This window comes from Triplophysa rosa, linkage group LG5 (assembly GCF_024868665.1).
Source record: "Triplophysa rosa linkage group LG5, Trosa_1v2, whole genome shotgun sequence".
Lineage (NCBI taxonomy): Eukaryota > Metazoa > Chordata > Actinopteri > Cypriniformes > Nemacheilidae > Triplophysa > Triplophysa rosa.
Window position 1 is genome coordinate 13,730,500 of NC_079894.1, and position 24,878 is coordinate 13,755,377.

The window sequence follows — 24,878 nt, forward strand, 5'->3', positions numbered from 1 at the left end:
ACATATAAGCCGATTAGAGTTCATTATCAATACCAGCATGTGGGTCAATGCTCTAGTCTAGACATTGAGCTCAGCGTAGCCAGAATTAAAATGCATTTTACCGCTAACTAATTTCTGTCGGGACCACTGTCGTCAATTATTAACGATAGCATATATTTAGTTTGGCGGAATGAAACTGTTCTGGGCAAACTCTCTGCCCTTCCATGCAGCCTTGCATGGACATAGCAGGAGCGCAGCAATACATGTCCCCCCACCTGGGGAACCAGAACAGTTCCTGATGCGTAACAGGATTAAATTAAAAGATCCGAAGATACAGGCAGATAAGGAGGAGATGGGGATGGAGGTGGGTTTTAGGTGCAACACGATTAAGCAGCTGATAAGGAGCAAAAAAATGCAACTTAAATAGGATGCAGTCTAGTGTGTGTTGTATGACTATTGGTTAACGTTGGTATGACTATTGGTTAACGTTGAGTAGCTGCACCTGATGTGATCAGCTGATGCAAGTTGAACTCACGTGACCTGCCAAAACTAACGCTACGTTTGATTTCACATAATGGTAAATCAAAAGGTTATAATGTTCAACTTGCGGGATAACACATACCAAGGTCAGAGATTAGGAGCCCATATTTCCCATTATAGCTAAATAAGTAATTTCTTATTTGGCCTATGCTTCCCTTAAACATCCCATGTGTCATTTTTTGGAGGATCTTTTGACAGAAATGCAATATATATATACTGTCTTCAGAGGTGTATAAAGACCTTACATAATGAAGTGTTATATTTTTATTACCTTAGAATGAGCTATTTTTATCTACATACACGGAGGGTCCCCTTGCATGGAATTTGCCATGTTTTTTCTAGAGTAGCCCTAAATGGACAAACTGCTCTAGAGTATTTTAACTGAGCACAGAATTATCTTTAGACAACGGTCAAGAAATGCATGGTATCCTGAGGCAACATGGATGATTGCTGGGGGAATTGCTGTTATACTACATAATTCAATAATATCAACGGTTCTTGCATGTCTACATACTGTAAAAGTAAATGCAGCTCTTTCCCTAGCTGATGTCAAATCTTCATTGATTCTAACTCACCAGTACAGAAGCCAAGACTTTGACTGATGCTCTTGACAAGGTCTGCACAGCTATCAGCATAGACTCAAAATGGAAAACAAACGGATACATCATTCATAATAAACACTGCAACATTCCATAAAAAAGAATTGTAATTTTTGTTTCATGGTGACTGCATGTACGCAGTTACACACAAGCTTCTACAGCAAGAAAAGTAATTTTATGATCAAGAAACTTACAAAATTATTTGACTGGTCAAAAGGGAACTTCCTAAACTAAAAATATGAAAAAATTAATCATTTCTGAACTTCTAATTTGACTGTCAACCACTTCCCATTATCAATCCCCTGTGACCCCATCCAATCCGAAACCAATGGGTGGAAAACGTGAACCAACATGCATACAAAAACATCTGCTCTAGCGAGAAAACGCTGAAAGAGTCACGCGTAACCTTTTTTTTGCCGTACATGGGCCATCTATAATTACATCTGCAGCTATCAAGAGCCAATCACCTCTCTCTCTTTCCACTTCAAGGGGATCCAAGAGCGGCTGTTAGGAATATAAATGGATGAAGAATTGACGCTTCTGCCGAGAAATAATTAATTTCTAGTTTCTTCTGTTAAAGACTGAAGGAGGAAAAGCACTGGAATAGACAGCCAGACATAATGTCTTGTGACGTGACTACTGCTGCATAATTATTTTGTAACAAATGTGTAATCATCTTCGTTTAGCTAAAATCCTCAGAACAAATGAAAGCAATTCATGCACATATTAACAACAGACTGCCAACAGGCTTGCTTGCAGGGGTGGAAGTTATGAATTACAACTACTCACTTTACTGTAATTAAGTAGTTTTTTATACTCGTACTTGAGTATATTTTTAAGTCTGTAATTCTACTTGTACTTCGTTACAAATTAAGCTAATACTTCTACTTCGCTACTTTTAAAATCACACAATTAATATTCAAACCTTTGCCAGGCATTTTAGTAGCCAATAAAGATATCCGACCGTAAACGGATTAATAGACGTTGGATTGACACGAGCTCAGACAAATAGGTGAGGAGAAGCATGTTGATACTCAAGACTGCAACTTTAAATACAGTGAAAATGACAGAGAAACACCAGATAGTTGTTCATTAACTCCCCCTCGTGCCATCCTACATGAAGATGACACTGTTTCACTGTTGTATAACAGTAAAGAAAGTCTTTATCTGAAATCGCGAGCTTTGGTCATATACAACACAAGTGTGTTTAAAAGTTCATAAAGCAGACACGGGCAACACAAATGCAATCCCTGCGCCTCCTGACGATATACGTCTTATGAAGCGAATCACATGATTTACAGCAAACTTAACATTATTTACATGTTATAATCGAACATGTGTAGCAATTAGTATGTTATGTTTGAGCAGCGCGGCTGGCAGGGCGACGATCAGGATCAAGATCAGGAGAAATATTGTGTTTCTGTATTACATTTACATTTAGTCATTTAGCAGACGCTTTTACCCAAAACGACTTACAGAGAGTTCAGGGAGCAATAAGCGATGTGTCATGCAGGAGCAATAATACAATAGGTGCTAATACAAAGTTACTAGTTTCAACAAAAGCCAGACCAATACCTGTTCAGAGAAAGATCTGCAGATCCAGTGATAGTCCTGTAGGCAAGCATTAGTGATACGGGCTTCAACTGGTAGCCAGTGGAGAGAGATGAAAAGGGGTGTCACATGAGCCCTCTTGGGCTGTTGGAAGACGAAGCGTGCTGCTGCGTTCTGAACCAGCTGGAGAGGTTTGACAGCCTTTGCAGGAAGACCAGCAAGGAGAGCATTGCAGTAGTCCAACCTTGAGATTACCAGGGCCTGGACAAGGAGTTGTGCCGCATGCTCAGTGAGATAGGGTCTAACCTTTCTAATGTTGAATGTAGTATCACTCCGTTCGCCAAGGGTCATCCAAACGGCTATATTATGAGGTACAATTGTTCATCTCTCTCCAGAGTCTCTAGTGCTCTGCCCTTATTAGTGACAGGGAACACAACGAAGGAACACGTGAAGCAGTTTCGCAAACTGTACATTACCAGTTATAGTGTTAACGTTTCTTGCACAGATCGATCAATTTGTTTAATAAGACGTTAATAGATTGTCAGAAGCTGCAGGGATTACTTTTATGTTGCCTCCATCAGCATTTTGAACGTTTATACATGAACCCGTGGACTTGCATTTTATGAAAGACCATGGACCACAATTCCAGGTAAAAATCTTTACTGTTCTACCTGTCACATACATCTTGGATGGCTTGAGGTTGAGTAAATGAACAGCCAGCTCCTCTACAGCTGTCCTTTCAATGCTAATCCATATACAATTTTAGCTACAAATGTTTTGCTTTTTTGCTTATTGATTAATTTCTGCATTATGGGCCTAGTACACATGATTGAACAGTGCTGGAATTGCATAAATGGTTTTAACTGGAAAACTGAGCTCATGATAGATAGACAGACAGATAGATAGAACAACAGTTTGTGTTTTAAACACATTAAATGGTTATTTTGTCTGAGTTGAGACCATTTATATGCTTTACCAATAAGGTAAAGATGTGTTTTGTTATAAGTAGCTATTTCTACATAAACCTCCAAATTTGGTTAATAATAATTATTCATAATTCATTAAATAGTACCGGCTAAAATGTAACGAGTACTCGAAGTAGTTTTTGAGAAGAGTCATTTTTACTTTTACTCAATTATTTTTTTAACACCAGTACTTTTACTTGTAATTGAGTACAATTTCAGCAATGTAACGGTACTTGTACTTAAGTACAAATTTCCAGTACTCTTTCCACCACTGCTTGTTTGCAACCAATAATCACAGAAAAAAGTGAAAAATGTCAACACATGAATCTAAAAAAGTCATCTCATAGATATTTGAAGTTTCTGGAGTTTTGCAGTACATTTACAGATTCCATGCGAGTCTGCTTAAAAATTCTATAAATATTCTATGAACCGCAAAGGATTTGGAAACATTGGTACATCTTCTTCAATTTAAATGCGATTAATGCATACATATGTGTGCTAGAATCACAATTTATGCACAAACACCACTGTGCTTTGAACATGGGCAGACCGTGATCTCTTTGAAAAAGATAATGAAACACAACAGCATCTTTTTCCCTTGGCCACACTTTCACTAGCTCCACCGTCTGCCTTCCACTGCACAGCCAGACACAATTAGGGAAGTGAGCACTATCCTCATTCTTTATTAAATGACCTATCATCACTTTATGTGGGTTACTGGGCCTTTGCTGGCTGACCTGCTTCGGTTGTTTTACAGCTCCTGTAATTTCATTTACGCTAACTTAAGCAAGTAAATGGCATTGATTTGTGTTCTATTTTTCCACAAGTTTTCCACACGATGACCCTAAGTTACTACTACCGAGCTCTGAATGCTGTTTTTTTCAATACCCTGATTTTCAGGCCTGCAAAAGAGCTATAAAGCCTCCTGCTGTGAAGTGTCAGTTCTGTTAATGATGCTGGAGAAAGGTGTAGGGATTGGAGATAGTGTCATTAAACATATTTAGGCCTATATTATATATATGAGGAATATAATCTCCATGACAACGGTGAATTTTTTATAAAATATTTTTGTCAATGGGTAGTTGAGAAAATTGTGTAAACGTTTCCTGCTGTGGTGTGATAATAAAAAGTTGGACAAAACTAACAAAGGACATATGTACAGTATATCTGTCAACTACCCAAATGAAGCAAAAAACATTATTTCTCTTTATAATAAAGATTCATTATCATAGAGTGGTTAATGGTGTCACAAATAATGTTGACTGTGATTAATGTATAAGTCAAGTTTCACGTGTGCATCTGTGGCTTTGAGGTTGATTTACCTGTTATAAACTGGTCCTCTAAATGTTGGGTCAAACTTGCGAGGTTCACCTATGGAAATCAAAAGAAAACATACAGGTTAATAAAGATAAAAGAGCTGCAATAATTTTATTGTGTGGGAAGACCGAGACTTAGAGTTAGTGATACCACAGACATGAATGGTCAACAAACAAATATCATAAATAAACCAAAAAAATGTATTTACAGACGGGAAAAACGAAAGTCCAGCTTTCTGCAGAAATATGATTTCCGGGTGTGATTTCTTTCGCTAATGGTAATGATTCTTGCTGTAAACAAACTTGGATTAGTAACTGGCTGGTCAGATATTATCAGATACATTAGCAGTATCAGAGAGGATCCAGGTGGAAATCGAGAAGCCTGCTTATGTATTCTATTCTAGTTTTATTCCCTGTCGTTGCACCTGCAGGCTGTCTGTCAGTGGAGAATCTCTAAACTCAATGCAAGTCTGTTTACAGTATTCATCCAAGGCTGTTAGCGCTTTGTGACTTCGCAATGCGTTGTTGAGGTGACTACATACACTTGATGAGATGAAGGAATAAAATTGATCTAATGTGAATTTGTTTGTGAGGAAACTATGGCAGTTATGCTCAAGTTTAAAAAATACAATACAAGCCTTTATTAAATATACATGTAGGCATAGATGAATTCATTTGGTTGTATAACTGAAAAATTCCCGCATTTCTCTAAAAAGAGACAGTACCACAATGCAGCATTGTAAACAACAACAACTTAATCTCATATGACTAAACCCAGAGCACCACAATCAACGTTCCATTAATCTTTCATTCCTTAAAATGATGTAAACACTAACTGGCCTCCTGGTATTCTCTCAATTGTGTTTCTCCAGTCCAAATCGTATTACTCCTGCCATGCTGTACACCTTGTCGGAATTGGTCTGTCACCTGAGATGTGACAGAAAATCGATGGAGATGGCCGTGGCACATTTAGCAGACTGACTGAGCGTTCCATCACCCCAGCACAATGGGTTTTTCTCCCATCAGCCACCTTTAATGAAACAATGAGCAGAGGGAAGATTCCAAAGATGCTGGAAAATCCTCCTGCAATCGCTGAAGACCTCCATTGAAAACAAAGCAACAGAAGTGTTGTGCCTATTCAAATATGGGATTTCTGGACCTTGAATGCAACTTAAACCTCTTTTACTATTAATTAATAAAATTTTGGGGTAATATTTGTCATTTACCACAGTTAAATCACATTTTGTGAAAAAAGGTGCTAGTCATTTTTGTAAAAGAAAAAACATCTTTGTAAAAATAAGAATTCTATGACATGGGTGAAAAAACATTATTATCTTGACAATCAAATATATATAATAAATATATGACTGAGGCTGGAAAAAAAACAATTAATAGCATCATTTTTTCTTCGTAAACATTAAAAACGGGTCCCCTAGGCCCGAACCTCACACAAAAGTTAAATTTACTGAAGTGGTTTATTAAAATAACATTCAGTTTGCAGTTCAGTATTTAAATCCTCGTCCTCTTACACACCATTGTAAAAACCTTAAATGAATATATTTTTTAACATGAATACTAAATACATGAAATGCTTCAAATGCATACAGTACATGCTGCACCGGGGTTGTACCTGAAGAGACTCTAATTACATAAACCCAACTCAACGTCAAACTCATGTCACTACACATTGCCGCTGTGCGTCTCTTATTTTAATTACATTTACTTTCGACCTTCTGTCTGTCAAAATCAGAGGCAGATAAAGAACTTAATTTCATCCACATCACGACCGTCTGACATTTGAAAAAATGACAATAATTGCAATGAATATCCAATTTAGTTATAAATGAATGCAAGGGTCGGTCTGCCTCTTTATACATTGTTTGTGACTATCCAGCTCTCAGAGCGGAGGAGAGATACGATTTGAGAGTAATTAGAGTTAAGAAATTAAATTCACTGGAGATGTGTTCATGATTTAATTCTCTCTGGCATGAGGCCTTCAGCACTACACAGTGATTAAAGTAAACAAACAAAGCTGTTGTGCGTTCACTTTCCTCCACCTATTCCTTCACTGGTATAGTCAATCAATACACCCCATTAGACACCTAGCCACATGTAAGAAAATCAATATTACGCACACAGGAGTGAACATGCAAAACAGAATGTAGCTCACATTAACACATACACCATTGGGAAGCTTGGAAATGAGACAATAACCACTAATTCTGATAGAAAGTCTCTGTTCCAAAACCTGTTCAGCTTCCTACAAGAGCAGCATTTCAATATCAATTAACTGAGTTACCAATTAAAGGTCCAGTGTGTAATTATTTGGAGGATCTATTGTCAGAAATGCAATATAATACACATAACTCAAGTTCAAGTTCATTTATTTATAGAGCACATTTAAAACAGCCACAAGACTGACCAAAGTGCTGTACATTAGAATGAAAAACTAAAACCACATAAACAGTAATAAAACCAGAGGAAAAACAGAACAGCATACAGAAAACGCAGTAATAGGAATAAAAATACATAGTAAAAAATGGAAGAAAAGTGGATTAGTCATTCAAATCAGCCAGATCAAACAAATATGTTTTTAAATGAGATTTAAAAGTGAAAAGAGAGGGTGCCACTCTGATCTCGAGTGGCAGATTGTTCCACAACAGAATGCCAACCACAGAGAAAGCTCGGTCTCCTCTAAATTTCAGTCTGGACTGGGGGCCTAAAAGGAGAATAGGCTTCTAGTGGGGGTGTAAAAGTGCAGCAGCTCTGACAGATAACTAGAGGCTTGGTTGTGTAAAGACTAGTGCTGTCAATCGATTAAAAAAATTAATCGGATTAATCACACATTTTTTCTGTGATTAATCACGATTAATCGCACATAACAATTATATTTTAAAATATACTTTTACATTTTAATAATTTCACATTTAATCTTCAAATTGATGTAGAAACAACATATTTCTTTAACAGCATCATTTTATGAAAGCTAGCATTTTGATATTAGTACTGTAACTGATGTCTCTATTAAATTGATTATTTTAACATTAATTATAGCCATTCAACAGTATAATTGAGAGCTCATGTAGGAAATTGAAGGACACTTTACAGTCTTTAATGCTAAATTATAAATTAAATGCAGAAGAATTCTCATTAAAGCTATAAAATCACATTGATTTCTTCTTTTATTTTGTTCTTTGATTAACATTAGTGACAGGAGTCACAGCAGCACTTTAAGAACGTGGCCCCTTTACGAGCTGTCTCAGTTCGCAGATCTGACCGTCACCGCACTCCCATTTTCACAACACTTTGCATTCATTTAAGATTTTATTTTACACTTTGAAGTCTGTGCTTAAGAAAATGCTAGACAAAACAGGCTTTCTGACATAATCTTGTGTGGTTTTATCCATTCAAGCACGAAAGAGAACTTAACACGGATGCGCTGTCTGACAGAGATTCACCGACGCAGCCGTTACTGTACACACCAGACTGGACCTCTCGTTGCGTTTTGCCGCGTCCCACAGTTTAGAAGCTGTCTATCTTCATTGAACGCCTCAAAGCAACTGTTTCAAATCGCGCTTAAGTGGTTTAAAAGCCTGTACACGAATAAGAGCGTGATTACATAATGTAATGCTAGACAAAGGATGTCAAAACAAACGGATGCTGCGTTAATTGCGATAAATATTTTTGATTTGAAAAAATTAATCGCATGCGTTAACGCGTTAACTTTGACATCCCTAGTAAAGACTTATAGACCAATAAAAGAATTTTAAAAGCAATTCTGGATTGAATGGACAGCCAGTGGAGGGCCCTCAAAATAGGGGTGATGTGGTCGTATTTTCGGCTTTTTGTAATGAATCTCGAAGCAGCATTCTGAACCAATTGTAAGCAGATGATTTGTGACTGAGCAATACCATAGTACAGTGAGTTGCAGTAGTCTAGGCGTGAAGTGATAAAAGTGTGGACGACCATCTCTAGCATTGTAACGTTTAAAAAGTGTTTGATTTTAGACAGCAAGCGGAGTTGGTAAAAACTGGAGCCAATTACATAGGAGATATGCTTGTCTAATTTTAACGACTCATCAAAGTGGACACCCAAATTGCGCACACGAGAAGATCTAAAGGCTGATAAGCAGCCCAGATCAGGACTGGGAGCCTGAGAATGAGCAGACGGGCTGAAAACAATCACCTCTGTTCTATCTTCATTTAGTGTTAAAAAAATTGACCTAGCCAGATTTTAACCTCATCTATGCACCTTAATAGGGTATTCAGAGCTGAAGGATCATTCCTCTTAATAGGAAGATAGATCTGGATATCGTCAGCATAAAAATGAAAGGACACCCCATGCCGTCTAAAGATGGAGCCCAGAGGAACCATGTACAGGGAGAAGAGGGAGGGCGCCAACGTGGAGCCTTGAGGCAGGCCACATATGAGTGGGGTAGTGGAGGATGAGAAGTTACCTAGTTTGACAAAAAAAAAATTCTTGTCAGATAAAAAAGACTGAAACCACTTTAGGACCGTCCCATTCATGCCCACACCAGACTCTAATCGGGATAATAAAATAGAGTGGTCCACGGTATCGAATGCTGCTGAAGGTCTAAAAGAAGCAGGACCATGGAATCACCAGAATCTGTAGCTAAAAGAATATTGTTTAACACTCTAAGAAGGGTTGTTTCCATACTATGAGCGGGCTTAAAACCAGACTGAAAAATTTCTGTAATGCAATTTTGTTTTAGAAGGATTGCAGTTGGTCGAACACAATTTTTTCCAACACCTTTGAAATAAAAGGCAGGACAGAAATGGGACGAAAGTTGATCAGAATAGAAGGGTATTGTGAAGGCTTCTTGAGAAGTGGGGTGACAGTAGCTACTTTAAGAGGAGCAGGAACTGAGCCAGTAGAGAGACATTTATTGACAAAAGACATAAGGCCTGGCCCTACAGTGTCAGTGATTAATTTTAGAAATTTAGGATGTATGGGGTCATGTGGGCAAAAAGAGGCTTTGATATTAGCAATAATGTCTTTGAGATTGTAGAGTAATGGGTTTGAATACAACCCAAGATACAGGATGCAAAGAGAGCGGAGGAGGTACATAACTATGTCTTCAGAGGCGTATACAGACCTTACATAATGAAGCATTATGTTTTTAATACCTTAGAATGAGCTATTTCTATCTACAAAGTCGTACACACACCACGGGTCCCTTTAATATGGAATTCGCCATTTTGTTTCTATCGTAGCCCTAAACGGACAAACTGCTCTACAGAGCGTTTTTGTAAATATCTCTTTCGGCAAAGAAGTGAAAACGTGATGACTTTGTTCTGTGTCAGCCACCGTAGTGCTCCGAAAGGGAGGGGCGGAGTGAGCCGCTGGTTGCAATTCACAACATCACCATTAGATGCCGCTAAAATCTCCACATTGCTCCTTTATTTCAATACCAGAACAGATCAATCTTATCAGTATATATAAAAAATAGCATTTTTATGATAGCTCTGCATTAGCTTAGCAATATAATGCATCCCAAATAGCGCGCTTATGCACTATTCTACGCCATTTTGTAGTATAAATAGTGTGAGTAGTACATTCACATTAAAATTTCTCAAAAAAGAAGTGCACTTTAAGTTCCTGGATGATGCACTCATTCAACCGAAAATATTAAGTGTGGAACTCTGGACACTTCATGCACTCAACAGTCGCAGTTTCGTAGCGGAAGAGAGGCGGAGCAATCAGATGCTACTCGAGCAAAGTTCTCCTGCAGAGTGATTACGCTTCAATGTAATGCTGACCGAAGTCATGGTGAGCAAAACAGATTTAAATTTCAATTAGACTTTTATTGACAAGCATTGTGTTACGAGATTGACGTCATTTGCCCTCGTCTGGGAAACCGCACACACTTCCGGTTGGTATAAAACTGTTTAGTATTCCATTTGGGACGATACTACTCTTCTTAAATTCATACACTATATGGTTGAGTGCACAGTGCATAGTTTAAGAAAATAGTGTATAGTATGTCATTTGGGACACAACTAAGTTTTTTATGAAAACAAAATTATAGATGCACAGCATTGTTAGCATGACGTTTAGAGTTTCTGTTAATACAAAGTGTTACAGATCGATCACACATTCATTTCATTCATTTTCTGCTAAGCTCTTGGTAGGAAATAGATAGCTTACCGTTTTTTGAAACAGAGTGAGATTTTTATTTGTATTATTTATTGTAGCTATATAACTTTACAACATAATCAATAAAACACTGCATAAACAGACTATAATACCATTCCATAAAGCACACAACCCATCTGGGTATTTTAAAAAGTTTTTTTTGCTTGTCTGGTACAGCACAAATATTAAAAGAAATACATATTCTTGAGATAATTTTGGTTTGGTTAAAGATGTCTGTTTGGGTTAAAGCATAGTAGTGATACAACAAAAATACACAACAGCAGAGATTTTAAATATTGGCTGCATGACTGCTCTCCTTTAAAAGTCATGAGGCATCCTACATTTTAAATAATTCAAAAACTCAACACTGTGTCCAGCATTCTCCCTGTTTCATCCATGAACAACACATATTATTTTCTGACTATACATCAACAGAATACATTTAATTGATATTCTTACCAAATGTCCTGAGAGCACTTCTTGCCATGGCTCAGAACACAAGCTCGCTGACTCTACGCTGGTAAACATTCAGTGGATTTGGCCCAAAGTCACAGAGATATTGAAAGCCCAGGAAATCCTGAGTTTTACCGGGCTTCAAAGGTGCATAACTGGGCTGGTGGGTGGACGTTGAGCTCTTTTATTCAGTGGAGTGGGCATTCAGAAGGCGTTTAAAAAAAAGACTTGGCATGGTAGGAGTTGCACATGACAACCATTAGATATATGTTTATTCTTCACAGAGCTCCAGTTTTATACAGTACATATGTGTGGGAGGTATATTCATAAGTAGTGTGTTTTTGTTCATTAGCACAAAGCTTGAAAATGCCCATCATAACCTTCTCCTGCATTATGTATGAGATGGACCTCGAGTCAGAAAGCGTGACTCAATTTCTCCTTGCTGATATGCTTCTGCACTTCAGAATGATAGGACAATTATGCTCCACCAGCAATACAAACACAATCTAAAGTTCCATCTTAATCTACCAAGTTTTGGGCTGTGAAGAAAAGCAAGAGATGCTTCACTTCACTGACTCAAAACACACACGCACATCTACTCAATGTTCAAACGTTCTTTCTCATTTCTTGTTTTGCGTCATATGGAGTTAGAGCAATATTTTTAGGTCAATGGTCTGTCAGTTCTTCAGAGTGAATTGGAGGTGAAGGTCATTGGTCACTGTCAGGGTCACGAGTGCAAAGTTGTCAACGCCGCAGCACTTTGCTTAGGCTGGTAATACCCACTCTGTGATAGACACGGTTGCACACTTCGACTATGTTAATGAAGTTCATGAATGTAAATCATTAGAAAAATCAGTTAGAGACTCCAGCTTAATATGAATAAATATCTGAAGTAAACTGCTGATGCAGACATGGACAGATTTATTTTCATTAGCTCAAATGGATCAAATATGACCAAAGCTTATCAGCAAAAAACAGATGAGCGGCGAATAACTGCTTCTACAGTACATACAGTGGTATGTCCATGTAAAATTACATAAAGCCTATTCCGATTTAACACTTTAACAAACATGACCCTCTAATGTTGGAACATGACATAATGGTTGCATACTACTCACAGTCAGCGGGTAATTTCATGTGAATCCTCATTGTCCTGTCTTACAATGTCAAATCATACAAACAAAAATCCTAACCAAGGTAGCACCGTTTCTTAGATTTATTTGTGGGGTCTTAGACTTTTATGGTTTTTATACTGACCTAATTGTATTTTCTATCTCCTACTCGTAACCATGTCCCTAACCCTCACAGAAACCTTTTGGCATTTTTACACTTTCAAATAAGCATAATTGAATATGTTTATAAATCAGATTCCCTCACAGGGACCACTGGCTGGTCCCTACAATGTTGGTGGATCTCAGGTTTGGGTAGCATTATAGTGTAGCATACTCTATTATGAAGGCAAGACTGTCTGAGTCAGTCAGATATACTGTACACAGTATGAAGGAGTCAAGAGGAGCTTTGTAAACACTACCCTCCCCTTCTCCACACTTCCTCCTCTCCTGTTAAACAGACCCAACATCTCTAGTGTACTGAAGAGCACCGCTCAGAGACAAGATTGATTACTGTGGACAGACTCACTCCTGATCCCTATGAAACCATAGGGAAAACTCTACACTGTTTACTTCTGTCGGGCCAGTGACTGCAGGTCTGCTCTCCTGATTTCTCTATAGGTGAAACTCTGGCCCCTGTCTCAAGCACTGCTGCGCTTCAATCGATCTGAGGATCCATGTCTATCGACACGCTCACCAAAACTCTTGAGTCTGAAATAACATGGACTATATGGAAAACTCAAAATGACCTGCTGTCCACAGCCAATTAAAATCAGCATGCCGCAAGAACTTTGAGAAAGCTGTAAAGGGGTTTTAAGTAGATCAGACTTGATTTGGAAAGCTTACAAAGAAAATAAGTTTGTATGGGCCCAAAGTCCTGTAAAGGCAATAGTTTTAGAAAACGTACTGAAACAAACTTTTCACACTTTTATATTGGCAGTCAATTAAAGTGTGTGTATACATGCAGTTTTGTCATTTTTCAGCTAACATCATAAATATATCCACTGTGAACTTTTTAGAGAGTACAGTAATTTCCACAGCATCTCAAATTATATTACATACAGGAATTTGTTTGCATAATTTGACAACTATTTAATTGAAAAGAATGCATAATTAAAGGATGCATAATTATATTCTGTTCACAAACCAGTAATTACCTTTAATTTTTCTAGGCCTCATTCACACAAGTCTAGCAATTTATCTTAATCAAGCTCTTAAGTGAAACTAAAGTTACCAGACTTTATTTTACCAGACTAGTGAGTCTGGTATAATCTAGTTTTAAAGGAGCAATGTAGAGATTTTAGCGGCATCTAGTGGTGAGGTTGCGAATTGCAACCAACGGCTCACTCCACCCCTCCCTTTCAAAGCACTATAGCAACTGACATAGGACAAACATGTTGTCATGTTTTTGCTTCTTTGCCTAAGGAGATAACGTATTTACAAAACACGCTCTGTAGAGAAGTTTGTCTGTTTAGGGCTACTGTAGAAACAACATGGCGAATTCCATGCAAGGAGACCCGTGGTGTATGTAGATAGAGATAGATCATTCTAAGGTAATAAAAACATAATGCTTCATTATGTAAGGTCTTTATATACCTCTGAAGTAGTGTTAATTTTGTCAGCTATTTTTATTTCAGTCTTAGTTTTAGTCCCACGACGAATACACTTTTTATTTTTGATCTAATTTAGTCATCCTTGTCCTGTTTTTGTTTAGTCGACTAAATGCCTATGCATTTTCATCTCGTTTTAATCAATACAAACTTAGTCACATTTTTGTCATGCTCATATAATGGTTAAAATGATGAAAATTATAAATCACAGTGATTGTTGTCGTTTGAGAAATTTGTTTTTATATTTCATCATAAGAATCTATTTCACCAATAAGCACAAATCAATAGAATGTCAAATCATGTTTATTCAACTTCATCTAGCTTCATCTAAGAAGTATTTCCACAGAGGTCTCATAAGTGCATAGGCCTATTCTTTCGCCCATTTACCTTAACTAAGTGCTCCAGGTCTACATCCCCTCCCATCATCTTCGGTCTGAATGAGCGACGCCTGGTTGTTCCATCACAGCGAGGCACAAAATCGCTTGCAAAAACCTTTACTCATTTGGTTCCCCTTTGGTGGAATGAACTACCAGCCTTCACCCGAACTGCACGGCTGGAGATCGCTAAACTCTTGTTTATTGACTTGAGATCCCCAATGGCGCTTCCACAGTGAGAGCATTGGCGTGTGGTTGCCAGATTGCAGAAATTAAGTCACCCACTGGCAGAAAACAGGCATTTTTTTCAACAAAGACTAAAAATAGTTTTTGGGTAAGTTTTTATTTTTATAGCTACATTTTAGTCTCATCATTTTTCGTCAACAATAGTGCGTGCTGATAAAGTCTTAGTTGTCATTTAATGGCCTTACTTTTCGTCTCGTCATCGTCTCGTCTTCGTCCTGGGAAAATAGTTGTTGACGAATATTTCTCGTCATTATTTTCGTTAATGAGATTAATGCTACTCTGAAGAATAGTTATGTTTATTATATTGCATTTCTGTCAATAGATCCTCCAAAAAACTACACACTGGACCTTTAATAAGAAAATCAGCCCTTGGATACAAAAGTTGCCTGTAGTTGAAAAAACTAAGTCTCGTATTTGGAGTATCAAGACATTATAATTTGCATAAAGAGCCTTTGTGAGTCTTTAATGTCCTCTTACCTCTGACAATGCGCAAGGCAGCTCCATGGCAACAGTCAGGGCCTATCTTCTTAATTCCAATTTAATTTGAGTGCGGGAGGTTTAATTACATTAGCTTTATGTGTGTCAGTGCACGGATCTGCAACATCTTTAGATGGAATAGGACAGCTCATATTTACCGTAACATTAATACTTTGAAGTGTGAATTATCACTGTATGACAGCTATTAAAAAGGTGAATATGAAAGCTGAGGCCTCATTATCAGGATAAAAGTATATTAGTGATGTGTGTAGTGACGTAAATCCACAACTAGGGCATGACTCGTTTGCGTGATTCAGAGTTGACTCCCTTTTTTCCAAGCCATTAACTTTGTTATTCATTCACCTTCGGCTTTGCAACTTGGCAGACTGCTTACATTCACACACGGCAACATTACACACTGCATGAAATGTAATTTACATGATCTCATAATATGTTCTCTTTAATATTCGACTGGAGGAAAATCTTTCCTGTTGTTAGCCTCATTTTCGGTCTTTGGAAAGCATCTCAAGATGTCTTGCACACAAACGAAAACACTTTAAAGTACTCACGTAACCAAAAAACCTTGGCCCCCATTGACTTTTATTATATGGACACAAAACCCCTGATACATTACTTGGAATATCTTCTTTGCTGTTCCACAAATAAAGAGTCATATACAGGCTTTAAACAACATGGGGATGAATAAACGACAACAGAATTGACAACAGAATTTATATTTTTAGGTGAACTATCCCTTTAAGTGAGTGAGTGATGTGATGTGAGGCCAAGTATGGTGTTCCATACTCAGAATTTGTGCTCTGCATTTAAACCATCCAAGTACACACAGGCTCTCGGCCCAGTGTTGTTTTCCTTGTAAATGCTTCCTATTGCCTCTATCTTTGACAAATATGGAGTATCCTTTCACTTATATGCAGATGACACGCAAATATACTGTACCTCCCATTTCTGCATAATGACAAAAATTTCCTACAACCACTGTTGGGGTGCTTAGATAAGCTAAAGCTATGGTTGACAAGTAATTTTTAAAATCTTAATAAAAATAAAACAGATTATTATTTTTGGTCCCAAGGAGATCGGTGATCTTAATATCAACCTTGACTCCCTTTCTCCATACCGAACCCAATGTGCCAGAAACTTGGGCTTTTTACTAGACAGCAGTCTCAAATTTCACAAACAGATTAATGCTGTTCTTAAATCTTGTTTTTATCATCTTCGCCTTCTTGCCAAAGTTAAGCCCTTTTTATCCATGAACAAATTCGAAATGGCCATTCATGCATTTGTGTAATCTCGCCTGGACTATTTCAACTCACTTTATTTTGGTGTCTCTCAGTCCTCTATCTCACGTCTTCAGCTAGCACAGAATGCTGCTGCCAAACTTATACAGGGAAGCGCAAGCACGATTATGTCACACCCATTTTACGCTCACTGCACTGGCTTCCTATCAAATATAGGATTGGTTTTAAAATTGTATTGTTTGTTTATAAAGCCCTTAATAATCTAGCTCCTCAATATTTAATGGCTCCCATACACTCCCCCCAACTCCTGAGATCTTGTGAGCTTGGGTTACTCATGGTTCCCAGATCAAGACTTATAAATCGAGGTGATCGCACCTTTGCTACTATTGGCCCGAAACTCTGGAATAGACTTCCATTGCATGTTAAAACTGCACCATCTATCTACATTTTTTAAAACCAGACTCAAAATACACTTATTTTCTCTTGCTTTTAATGTTACTTAATTGATTATTCTTATTTTATTTTTAATGTTGTTGCTGAATGTACTGTAATACTCTTGCTTTAGTCATTTTATCTGCTTGTACAGCACTTTGGTCGCCTTGGTGGTTTTTAAACGTGCTATATAAATAAACATTAATTGATTGATTTGTTACGGGTGAGGAGGTTTATAGTTTGGCACATATAGTTTGGGTCTGGAACCAGCTTCACCTTTCCAGACTCTTACAATAATCTTTACTTGGCTAATTACAAAACTGATCTCAAATCAGTTTAAAATGACATCCCATTAAAGGGTCTGACAGTGCTTGTAGCCAGACGGTCTGGGTCAGGCTTGGTTAGTTGGATTTTTGCCTGATCCAGATTGAGTACTCTGGTCCAATGAGTTGCAACGAGTGCCCCCGCCCTCAGACAGGATTAAAACTCTGATTGGCCGGATTATGGTGACCAGCAGGAGAAGCACTAGTCAGGCACCTGAGCAGATGGATTGACAGAAGTTCCTGAATGTTAATGAATTAGAAATGTGACAACCACGCAAAATAAATCCAAAAGCTGCAATATAAATTCAGTTTCAACACGTCAGTGGCTAAATGGATAAAGAACAGTGTATATATCAAGTATTAAATCTCTATATTTGTCTGTGTGCATGCATTAAAGAACCATTTCTGACGTCTGCCTGCCTAGCGCGTTATTAAACCAATCAGATCATCAGAGAAAACGATGAGTCATCGGGAACCTCATTTGATTGGTCACAAGAAGGTAGCCCCGCCTCCCCACTCACGCTTGCAAACTTAAATGAGTGAGACAATCGTGCCAAAACTGTAAGCGCAGGAAACAGTTTCCCCCTGCGTGAAATGAAATGAAATTAAATGTATTTCAGCGCAAAAAACGTGTCAAAAGTGTAATTGTGGAAAAACAGAGCTGAGAAGAATACAGATTAGGGATGTGACGAGATCTCGTGGCATGATATCTCCGACTGGTCTCGCGAGAACACAATATCCTCACGCAATTGGCATGATGGGTTGTTGGACTCGAAATTGCGAGCATTTTAATCGCATATGCTCCCTAAATTTAACTTGTGTGACCTCAAAATATATTTGGGAGCATTTGTGTGAGTGCACATTTTGTTGTGGTGTGACCTGTTTTCATTACTGTACAGAACATGCTAATAACTCCACAATGTATGTGCGTACTGTGAGCAGAACTAGAGTGACCGGCCCAGCCATTCGACAACGTGATTTTCCATGCCGCAGCGCTACTTTCCCACCATTTTTTAATGTAAACATGCACTAGACGGACGGGTTTCAATGTTTGTGCGCTTCTCTGCATATTACACGAGTGTTTACGGCGGTTCCCGCTGCCAGCAGCGCTTTGGGAGTGCGAAGCGTGCGGTTGATCAGCTGAGCTGACTGTACCACAAGTACAGCATAGCAATTGCAAGTTCCCATTACGTTATTTTAAATACATTCACGGGCAAACCTCTTCAAAAACAGATCATGTGTCTCTTACTTATGTGCAATGTTAGCATAAAACATGATGTCTTTATGTAGTTTTAACTGTTTCTCCGAAGGCTATGAGGGTTCAGTCAGTGGAGGAAGGAGGATTGACATTGTGATACAAGCAGTTGAGCACTATGCAAAAGCATATAGAGAAAACAGCCACGGCTCTTTACTAAAAGCTGCGCCTATTAAGAAAACAAAGCATATTTTTTGTGCAATTACTGCCTGTCAGTTGAGTGTGTGACAAAACATTTTGCAGTATTTACATATTGTTCATTACTGCATAATATAATTAATTAAAATGGAAGTTTAATTTGTTTAATAAAGTACAAGGTGATTTTATAATGACTACATTTTTTGCATTTTGTGTTTTAAGGTGAATAAAATACTATTTTTCCCTATATATTTCATCATTGAGGATTTCTTTAAAAAAGTCTAAAAATCTCGTCTCGTTCTCCTGAACCCAGTCTCGTGTCTCGTCTCGTGGGATAAGCGCCTCGTCACACCCCTGATAACTACGTTTTTAAAAATGTTCAAAAATCATGTTTTTGTGCATTCCAAGTAATATCAATCAAACTGCAGTTGGGTTGTTTTGATTAAGTAATAATTAAAAAAAATAAAAAAATATATATAAAATTAACTAACACTATAAATCATGATAAAAACACGATTCACAATAAAAGCATGATACACAGTAGAAATATGATGTTTAAAAATAGAGTTGTCTGTTTTGGCAAATAAGCTCTTTTTTTTTTAGCATTTCTTGCAAGTAAATACAAAAAATTAATAAAGTACCAGAGTTACTTTTTTGCCAAGTTGACAATGAATATCTCCCTTAAAAAAATACAATAATTTACCTTTCAGTGTTGAAAAACACTCATCCAAAACTTTAATTGAAATTCTTATTGAAGTGCCTCCGGAGGACATTAATTGTTCTTCATATGCCATCCATCTTGTCTTCTCTCTCATGAGTGAGTGCCAATCTAGATCTCATTCTTCATTGGTGAAAGACACAAGAGAAACCAGGAGATTTTCTTGAAAATTCAGTGTTTGCCATTGTGGTTAGTTTTAGGGATGCACCGAATGTTCGGCCACTGAAAATGTTCGGCCGAATATAGCAAAAAACGCAAGTTCGGTGTTCGGCCGAATATGTGAAGTGGCCTCACCTTGTACTTTATTAAACAAATTAAACTTCCATTTTAATTAATTATATTATGCAGTAATGAACAATATGTAAATACTGCAAAATGTTTTGTCACACACTCAACTGACAGGCAGTAATTGCACAAAAAATATGCTTTGTTTTCTTAATAGGCGCAGCTTTTAGTAAAGAGCCGTGGCTGTTTTCTCTATATGCTTTTGCATAGTGCTCAACTGCTTGTATCACAATGTCAATCCTCCTTCCTCCACTGACTGAACCCTCATAGCCTTCGGAGAAACAGTTAAAACTACATAAAGACATCATGTTTTATGCTAACATTGCACATAAGTAAGAGACACATGATCTGTTTTTGAAGAGGTTTGCCCGTGAATGTATTTAAAATAACGTAATGGGAACTTGCAATTGCTATGCTGTACTTGTGGTACAGTCAGCTCAGCTGATCAACCGCACGCTTCGCACTCCCAAAGCGCTGCTGGCAGCGGGAACCGCCGTAAACACTCGTGTAATATGCAGAGAAGCGCACAAACATTGAAACCCGTCCGTCTAGTGCATGTTTACATTAAAAAATGGTGGGAAAGTAGCGCTGCGGCATGGAAAATCACGTTGTCGAATGGCTGGGCCGGTCACTCTAGTTCTGCTCACAGTACGCACATACATTGTGGAGTTATTAGCATGTTCTGTACAGTAATGAAAACAGGTCACACCACAACAAAATGTGCACTCACACAAATGCTCCCAAATATATTTTGAGGTCACACAAGTTAAATTTAGGGAGCATATGCGATTAAAATGCTCGCAATTTCGAGTCCAACAACCCATCATGCCAATTGCGTGAGGATATTGTGTTCTCGCGAGACCAGTCGGAGATATCATGCCACGAGATCTCGTCACATCCCTAATCTGTATTCTTCTCAGCTCTGTTTTTCCACAATTACACTTTTGACACGTTTTTTGCGCTGAAATACATTTAATTTCATTTCATTTCACGCAGGGGGAAACTGTTTCCTGCGCTTACAGTTTTGGCACGATTGTCTCACTCATTTAAGTTTGCAAGCGTGAGTGGGGAGGCGGGGCTACCTTCTTGTGACCAATCAAATGAGGTTCCCGATGACTCATCGTTTTCTCTGATGATCTGATTGGTTTAATAACGCGCTAGGCAGGCAGACGTCAGAAATGGTTCTTTAATGCATGCACACAGACAAATATAGAGATTTAATACTTGATATATACACTGTTCTTTATCCATTTAGCCACTGACGTGTTGAAACTGAATTTATATTGCAGCTTTTGGATTTATTTTGCGTGGTTGTCACATTTCTAATTCATTAACATTCAGGAACTTCTGTCAATCCATCTGCTCAGGTGCCTGACTAGTGCTTCTCCTGCTGGTCACCATAATCCGGCCAATCAGAGTTTTAATCCTGTCTGAGGGCGGGGGCACTCGTTGCAACTCATTGGACCAGAGTACTCAATCTGGATCAGGCAAAAATCCAACTAACCAAGCCTGACCCAGACCGTCTGGCTACAAGCACTGTCAGACCCTTTAATGGGATGTCATTTTAAACTGATTTGAGATCAGTTTTGTAATTAGCCAAGTAAAGATTATTGTAAGAGTCTGGAAAGGTGAAGCTGGTTCCAGACCCAAACTATATGTGCCAAACTATAAACCTCCTCACCCGTAACAAATCAATCAATTAATGTTTATTTATATAGCACGTTTAAAAACCACCAAGGCGACCAAAGTGCTGTACAAGCAGATAAAATGACTAAAGCAAGAGTATTACAGTACATTCAGCAACAACATTAAAAATAAAATAAGAATAATCAATTAAGTAACATTAAAAGCAAGAGAAAATAAGTGTATTTTGAGTCTGGTTTTAAAAAATGTAGATAGATGGTGCAGTTTTAACATGCAATGGAAGTCTATTCCAGAGTTTCGGGCCAATAGTAGCAAAGGTGCGATCACCTCGATTTATAAGTCTTGATCTGGGAACCATGAGTAACCCAAGCTCACAAGATCTCAGGAGTTGGGGGGAGTGTATGGGAGCCATTAAATATTGAGGAGCTAGATTATTAAGGGCTTTATAAACAAACAATACAATTTTAAAACCAATCCTATATTTGATAGGAAGCCAGTGCAGTGAGCGTAAAATGGGTGTGACATAATCGTGCTTGCGCTTCCCTGTATAAGTTTGGCAGCAGCATTCTGTGCTAGCTGAAGACGTGAGATAGAGGACTGAGAGACACCAAAATAAAGTGAGTTGAAATAGTCCAGGCGAGATTACACAAATGCATGAATGGCCATTTCGAATTTGTTCATGGATAAAAAGGGCTTAACTTTGGCAAGAAGGCGAAGATGATAAAAACAAGATTTAAGAACAGCATTAATCTGTTTGTGAAATTTGAGACTGCTGTCTAGTAAAAAGCCCAAGTTTCTGGCACATTGGGTTCGGTATGGAGAAAGGGAGTCAAGGTTGATATTAAGATCACCGATCTCCTTGGGACCAAAAATAATAATCTGTTTTATTTTTATTAAGATTTTAAAAATTACTTGTCAACCATAGCTTTAGCTTATCTAAGCACCCCAACAGTGGTTGTAGGAAATTTTTGTCATTATGCAGAAATGGGAGGTACAGTATATTTGCGTGTCATCTGCATATAAGTGAAAGGATACTCCATATNTTTTATAATGACTACATTTTTTGCATTTTGTGTTTTAAGGTGAATAAAATACTATTTTTCCCTATATATTTCATCATTGAGGATTTCTTTAAAAAAAGTCTAAAAATCTCGTCTCGTCTCGTCTCATTCTCATGAACCCAGTCTCGTGTTGTTTTATCTCATGGGATAAGTGTCTCGTCACACCCCTAATACAGATCATATTTATTTTGCGTTAATATAAAGTTGCAGTTTCACAACACATGAATTACACTTACGAAAAACGCTACAATGCTGCAAAACTTGTTTTCTTTTGCTTGCAGCTTAATTTACACCTTTACAAAACTTTTTTGCGGATGCAAATTTATTTTATGCTTGCAATGTCATGCACACTTTCACAAATTTTATCCTGCACATGCAAATCTTTTTGGCAGCATTTTACCTTCATATGTCCCACTTTATAATTTAGCCATTAAAGAAATCTCATTTGTGATTTATTATTCCTAGATACTATAGGTAGCATTGGATATAGAGGGATAAAACATTAAGGGCTCTTCTGTAATGAGATTTTATCCACCTATAGCCTCAACATGCATCTAGAAAAAGATGCCTGATAGATTAGCACAGTTTTGGCTCACCCAAACACACATATCAACCTGACAATGACAAATATCTGTTCCAAGGAGGTCTATTAAACCAGACGAAATCTATCCTTTTTAAGCTATCTTTAAGCATTCCCATTCATCTCAATGGCAGTTGACTGGGCAGGACTCCGCTATTTCAATTCTGCCATCTTTGCTCATAGGCACTCAGTTCAGAACACAACTGTTTTTGAGCCATAAATGTCATGTGACTATTCTTAAGCCATAGGTTTAAAATCCGAATTTAAGTATGATTTTAATATGAATTCATAGCTCATCAATGAAGAAATGTGTTTCTTGCCTGCAGCTGTATGGACGGCATCTATCAGCAGGAGAAAATGCAGGAAAATGCTAATCAGCCAACCTTGAAATCTTATTCTATTCCACAAAAGCACATTTTAATAATATTTTTTCTACTATTTCAGAAGATGACAGCACAAAATTATGACACAATTCAAAAGCATTTGCAAAAGTCTGTTTCCTGCACCTTTAGTGGACAGTGAAAACTTCAGCTATAAACCCCAGTGCAATGAGACAAAGAAATGGTAAACATTTTTCAGATGTAGTCTGTTCAGTGCTGTAACACGTAGGATTAGGCTGTTACTTGTTGAAAAAATTAATTTGATACTGGAAATTAATTTGATACTGGCATACTCCTGATCAATGTATTACCATTATATCATTGCTTCTATTGTTTTATTTCTAAACACAGAAAACTATTAAAGTGCTTCAGAGCGAAACACTTTGAGCGATTAGAATGCCAATCATGTTGCTTTTCCCACCAGCCAAAAGAGAGGATTTTACAGATCACCCTGAAATACATACAACTCTTTTCTCCTTTCTAGAGGTGCCAAACCCTGCTGCACTGATAATAACCTCCATCTCCCTCTATAGAACTTGGTCAGAATAAAATGTTCCCTTAGAGTAATATTACAGGATTATAGCAAGCCTGTTCTTTATTAAATGGAGACAGTTTGATACATAACATATCGAGCACTTCTTCCAAGAGCAAAACTGCTTTTTAAGTCTCACAGGGATGTACTGTATTAGCTCTCAACAAAGCTTGAATTATTACACGCTGTGCCTCTGAGCATGAAGACTGTTTATTGAAAGCAAGTAGAAATTTGCAAAGCACACGCGGTCACAGAAAAAATTAAGAGACCACTTCAAAATTAATGTTTTGTCTTTTCTGAATTGACTATTTATAGGTATGTGTTTAAGTAAAATTATTTTTTTCACAACCTGCATGCGTTATTGCATTCTTTCAGTCTTTCACATTGCTGTTGGGTGACGTTATGTCCTTCCTGAGGTTTGTTTCTCCACTGGAATAGTCAAAATACATGCAGAAATGCTGATTAATAGCAAAAATGGCGTAATGTCTTAATTTTCTTGTTTTTGCAAGGCTATATAATCAGCATTGCCTCTTATGAAGTTACTTCCTCTGTTGCACATAAAAGCATCGAGCTCTTATGTAACAGTGAAGAAACACGCTCAGAATCCCAGGCCCACATGTCATATTCCTGACAAACTTTTCATATTTCTCTCCCTACTGAGCAGTCTGTAATAGCGCAAAAAGTTTAGAAGAAACATGACTTTTGAATCAAACGATGAATGGTTGTAACACAGAAACGTCATAAACAACTATCTAACTGCATTATATGCGAATTTACATTCCTCACTGTGATGTGCAGCTTGGTTTGGCCTAATATAATAAGGAGACAGTGTGCCTGTTATAAAAACACAGAGAAATAAATAAATAACTATACTGTACATCATTCATCCTTCATTGAGA

At 37.7% G+C, this 24,878-nt stretch overlaps 1 protein-coding gene across 2 annotated transcripts in view; it reads right to left on the reverse strand.

Moving 5' to 3' along the window:
• The window catches only part of slc44a5a (solute carrier family 44 member 5a), a 67,862-nt gene that overhangs the window by 17,521 nt on the left and 25,463 nt on the right, over nt 1-24,878 (reverse strand). For both annotated transcript variants that reach the window (XR_008963006.1, XM_057334484.1), the window contains exon 2: nt 4,957-5,005. Coding sequence is in view for 1 of the 2 variants with exons in the window: in XM_057334484.1 (XP_057190467.1) it covers nt 4,957-5,005 (49 nt within the window). In the remaining variant the exon portion in view is untranslated. The remainder of the gene's footprint in view (nt 1-4,956; nt 5,006-24,878) is intronic.